The 4,977-nt window shown below is 38.8% G+C and overlaps 1 protein-coding gene across 1 annotated transcript in view; it reads left to right on the top strand.

Annotated features, from left to right (window-relative positions):
- Window positions 1-4,977, top strand: part of LOC101852482 — a 9,920-nt gene that overhangs the window by 3,839 nt on the left and 1,104 nt on the right. Inside the window, exons 4-5 of the mRNA XM_005100363.3 lie at window positions 535-654; window positions 3,097-3,193. Of these exons, the coding sequence (XP_005100420.1) occupies window positions 562-654; window positions 3,097-3,193 (190 nt within the window). The 5' untranslated portion in view covers window positions 535-561. The remainder of the gene's footprint in view (window positions 1-534; window positions 655-3,096; window positions 3,194-4,977) is intronic.

Raw genomic sequence — 4,977 nt, 5'->3', positions numbered from 1 at the left:
TCGGGGGAGGGGGAACAAAAAAATATACATCTAGTTGATGATATATGACTCGTATTCAATTCATGCTTTATCTGTTACAATTCGATATATACGATACAATACACTTTTGATCTATTTGCATAAGCCACTTAGAAATCATTTGTCCTTAGACCCTCTTACCCCCTATAGATAAACAATTCGAGGAGACTCTAAGAAATGCTAGCCACATCGAGAGTGATTGCCCCACACACACACACTCACACACACTCACACACACACACACACACACACACACACACACACACACACACACACACACACACACAGAGAGAGAGAGAGAGAGAGACATTCACAAACATGGTTTATTATTGATTTCTTTTTTTGTAGGTTAACGTTTTGCTTTTGGTCATCTTCTTAGAAATGTCCTTTTTTAAAAAGCCCTAATCACACATGCATTTCATGTATGTCCTTTTTCTTCTTTCATTTTGTCTATGTGCGCTTGTGAGAGTGTGACCAGGGTCTTATTTCAACCCTTCCTCGGTCTGTATATTTCAGACCAATGAAGGTAAATGCCGGTATGAAATGGACATGATGAACTCTGGGGTTAAAGTATGGCTCTATCCACGCTGCTTGCAGTTCATCTTCTCGGACCGCAACAAGTCTTACCACGTAATGGTACGTAAGGTGGTTCTTATTGACGTCATGGTAAGCAAACTGGTTCTTATTGACGTCATGGTAAGTAAGGTGGTTCTTATTGACGTCAGAGTAAAGTGGTTCTTATTGACGTCATGGTAAGATGGTTCTTATTGACGTCATGGTAAAGAAGGTGGTTCTTATTGATGTCATGGTAAATACGGTGGTTCTTATTGACGTCATGGTAAGTAAGGTGGTTCTTATTGACGTCAGAGTAAAGTGGTGCTTATTGACGTCATGGTAAGGTGGTTCTTATTGACGTCATGGTAAAGAAGGTGGTTCTTATTGACGTCATAGTAAAGTGGTTCTTATTGACGTCATGGTAAGGTGGTTCTTATTGACGTCATGGTAAGTAAGATCGTTTTTATTGACGTCATGGTAAGTAAGGTGGTTCTTATTGACGTCATGGTAAGTAAGGTGGTTCTTATTAACGTCATAGTAAAGTGGTTCTTATTGACGTCATGGTAAATACGATGGTTCTTATTGAAGTCATGGTTTTAAAAAAGGCGGTTCTTATTGACGTCATGGTAAGTAAGGTGGTTCTTATTGACGTCATGGTAAGTAAGGTGGTTCTTATTAACGTCATAGTAAAGTGGTTCTTATTGACGTCATGGTAAATACGATGGTTCTTATTGAAGTCATGGTTTTAAAAAAGGCGGTTCTTATTGACGTCATGGTAAGTAAGGTGGTTCTTATTGACGTCAGAGTAAAGTGGTTCTTATTGACGTCATGGTAAGATGGTTCTTATTGACGTCATGGTAAAGAAGGTGGTTCTTATTGATGTCATGGTAAATACGGTGGTTCTTATTGACGTCATGGTAAGTAAGGTGGTTCTTATTGACGTCATGGTAAGTAAGGTGGTTCTTATTTTTTAGAAATTTTATTTTATAGAAATGACCTTCATTATTATTATTAATATTATTATTATTATTATTATTATTATTATTATTATTATTATTATTATTATTGACGTCATGGTTAGTAAGGTGGTTCTTATTGACGTCATTGTAAGTAAGGTGGTTCTTATTGACGTCATGGTAAGTAAGGTTAGTTTTATTGATGTCATGGTAACTAAGCTGGTTCTTATTGACGTCATGGTAAGTAAGGTGGTTCTCACGTACACACGTACTAATTACTATAATACGGGGTGCCCTTTGCGTGTGGGATCGGGTCGGGTTGGATCGATCGCCCGACTTGTCGACTGAAAACAATTAAACGGGTGATCGATTTGTGTCACTATAGTCGCTTTGCGCCCTCAATCTGGCTAGCAAACCGAGCCGACCCTACCCGACCAGATCGTACTAATGGACATCCAGTAAAACACTGAAAAAGTCTACAAACAGCTGGAAGGGAGGTTGGGAACTCTGCCTACAGCTTTAACGAAGTCGTAAAAGTAAAAGCTTATACATGTATTTATGGTCGCTTTTAAGGACAAGCGGGGTAACCCAGATTTCGGGAGTTTTCAGAAATCTTGACCTGCACCAAAAATGAGCATTGCCCTACCTATAGGAAAAGTTTGGTTTCTTTGGTGCGTATATGTGTTTGGTTATAGAGAAAACTCTCCTTGGTCTTTTAAAGAAACTATACAAGGGGCAAAAACTTTACCTTTGATTTTCTCGAAACACCGTTTTTCGGGATAGCCCCACTGTGCTTAAAAAACGACCTTCTCTATAACCAAACAAATATACGCACCAAAGAAACCAAACTTCTCTTGTAGGTAGGGCAATGCCCACTTTTTGTGAAGGTCAAGATTTCTGGAAACCCCCGAAACATGGGTTAGCCCGCTTGTCCTTAAAAGCGACCAATTGTGAATGGTTGACGGGTGCTCAGGTGTGGTTTGCTCTTTCTTTCCCATCAAGAATCAATTATCTACTATGGTCATTATCTCTCTTCATTCTTTTCTTTGTTTGTTACTCTCTAGTAACACATGCAATCTTCGGCAAGTATATGACGTAATTGCGTTGCAAGTGCCGTAAAACACTAACTAAAACTACAACTAAGACTAGCTCATCACTTCACTTAGACAAGCTATTAAAGGGTTTGAAAACCCAACATTATTATGAACGACGTGCGCTCTCTGGGATACGCGCAAATAAAAATACTTAATATGGTCTTGCGTAATGGCTTGTTGTATCTTATACTTATATGACACAATAGAAGTCTATTTTTGCAAGGAGAGTAGCCATCCTCTAATGCTGTCGTTTTTGGTACCACAAAAGGTTGTTGTTGTTTTTTTTAACTAAATATAATTAAATTAAAAAAGTAAGCCGACGAAGTCGGAAATAAGTTGCACTCACAACTCACAACATGACACGTGCTCTAAAGTGTTTCTTTGTTGATTTGTTGTTTGTTTTTTGTTTTTTTTAAGGTGCTTGAAGTACTCAAAGACGTTTTATTGTTAATTCTTTCATCTGTTCCTCTCAGGTCAAGTACATAGAGGATTACAAACAAATTATCCGATCTCTCTACGAACAAAAGGAACTCAAGAAAAGAGAAAAGGACATGTTCTTGGAAGCAACAAGTGAGTGCTTTAATTTAGCAGCATCTCTCTCTCTCTCTCTCTCTCTCTCTCTCTCTCTCTCTCTCTCTCTCTCTCTCTCTCTCTCTCTCTTCTTTCTCTCTCTCTTCTTTCTCTCCCTCTCTCTCTAACACTCTTTTCTCTCTCTCCCACTCTTTTCTCTCTCTCTCCCTCCCCCCTTTTCTGGCTCTCTCTTCCCCCTCCACATAAAGAGAGAGAGAGAGAGAGAGAGAGAGAGAGAGAGAGAGAGAGAGAGAGAGAGAGAGAGTAATGCAAACTATCAGCCGGGTAAAGCGCACGTTTGTGTAAAGGATTGTCTTGGAAAACAATAATTCCCTCCATATGTTCCTGTTGATTCAGTACGCAAACTGTCATCTTGGCCTTGAACAGAATCAGTAGGCCTACGTATAACAAGGGCTATGTTGTGAGTTTTGTTGTGGGTGGGTTTTGTTTTGTATTTTTTTCTTCTTTTTCATGTAGAAGATTTCTGCGCTCATCAGTGCACCTGATGCCAACGCCATAGCTTTAGATCTATATCTGCGTAATCTGTTTCGAACAATAACTTTCTTTCTGAGAGCTAAACATGTACTTCCGAACATATCCGAGATAATGTCGATGGTATTCACACACGTAGTCTAAGGGGGGAAAACCGTCCAAACTAAACTAAACAAACAAGCAAACGAATAAATAATAATTTTTTTTTTTAAATATCAGGGAGTTGGCCAAAACTGAATCGAGCGTATTTTGAAAATGTTCAACTTCACCCCTGCAAGTTTAGGCTATCCAACATTAATAGGCTAAACATTTTCACGTACGCACTACTTCAGCTTCACTCTTAAAAATTCTCTAAAAAACTGTCTGTGGAATCTGCGTCAAATGACTATAAGTACATGTATAAGTGAATCAGACATTATTAGGGATGCGCGGCGTCCTTTAGTCACAATTTTTTTCCCGCCTTACTTTTATTTCAAAGTATGATATTATGTGAGATATTGTTCACAGAAGTACGCAACATCAATATCAAACAGCAGTGCTCAGTCAACCATGACGCTGGCTTCGACCGAGAAGAATTTTATAAATTACATGTAGGCTAGCATGTACAGTGTAGTATCTGTCCTTGCGGTTTTATTCAAAAAAAATCTGAAATTATGCAAACTGAGCACAAAAATGTGAAATTATGCGATTCTATTAACTTTGACAAAGAATGATGAAGGAAAATAATCGGAAATTATTCAAAAAAAGATCAAATTTTGTTGAGTTATGCGGGGTGCATGAAACCGCGGGGGACAGTCGTATGTAGTAAATTAAAATGGCCTCCTTTTTCCCCACTCCGCTCGCATCGCGTCTGCTGCCGAACGCAGGGTCAAAGGTTACCTTGCGGGCGTGTCGTCGTCTCGAGAAGCGGGGAGGGTGTGACCGCAGATTCTAAACAGGTTTCCCGGCCGTCTAGCAAGTCTCTTTATCTTGTCCCTCTCTCTCCCAAGATCAGGACCCACCTTTCCGTGAGGTGAAAAACCAGAGCTCCCCCAAACATCTTTGTCATGATGACATTGCACATTATTATATAGATCTACTTTTGCTTCTGTTCTCTTCGACTTTTGTACGAATAATATTTTATACAAATTAATAATTTTGTATCATGTACGGAGTTGGCATAGAATCTACCCCTTCTCAGTATAGAAAAGTACAGAAGCGTTAAATTAATTATTCGTGAATGTATTAACATGCCTCAAATTATTGTTTTTTAGATTTTTATTCATGAATTACAGTGTTGATATTTGGAAGAA

The sequence above is a fragment of the Aplysia californica genome, unplaced genomic scaffold (genome assembly GCF_000002075.1).
Source record: "Aplysia californica isolate F4 #8 unplaced genomic scaffold, AplCal3.0 scaffold00245, whole genome shotgun sequence".
Taxonomy (NCBI): domain Eukaryota; kingdom Metazoa; phylum Mollusca; class Gastropoda; order Aplysiida; family Aplysiidae; genus Aplysia; species Aplysia californica.
Note: the sequence above shows the minus strand (reverse complement) of the source record. Positions and strands in the feature narration are given on the sequence as shown.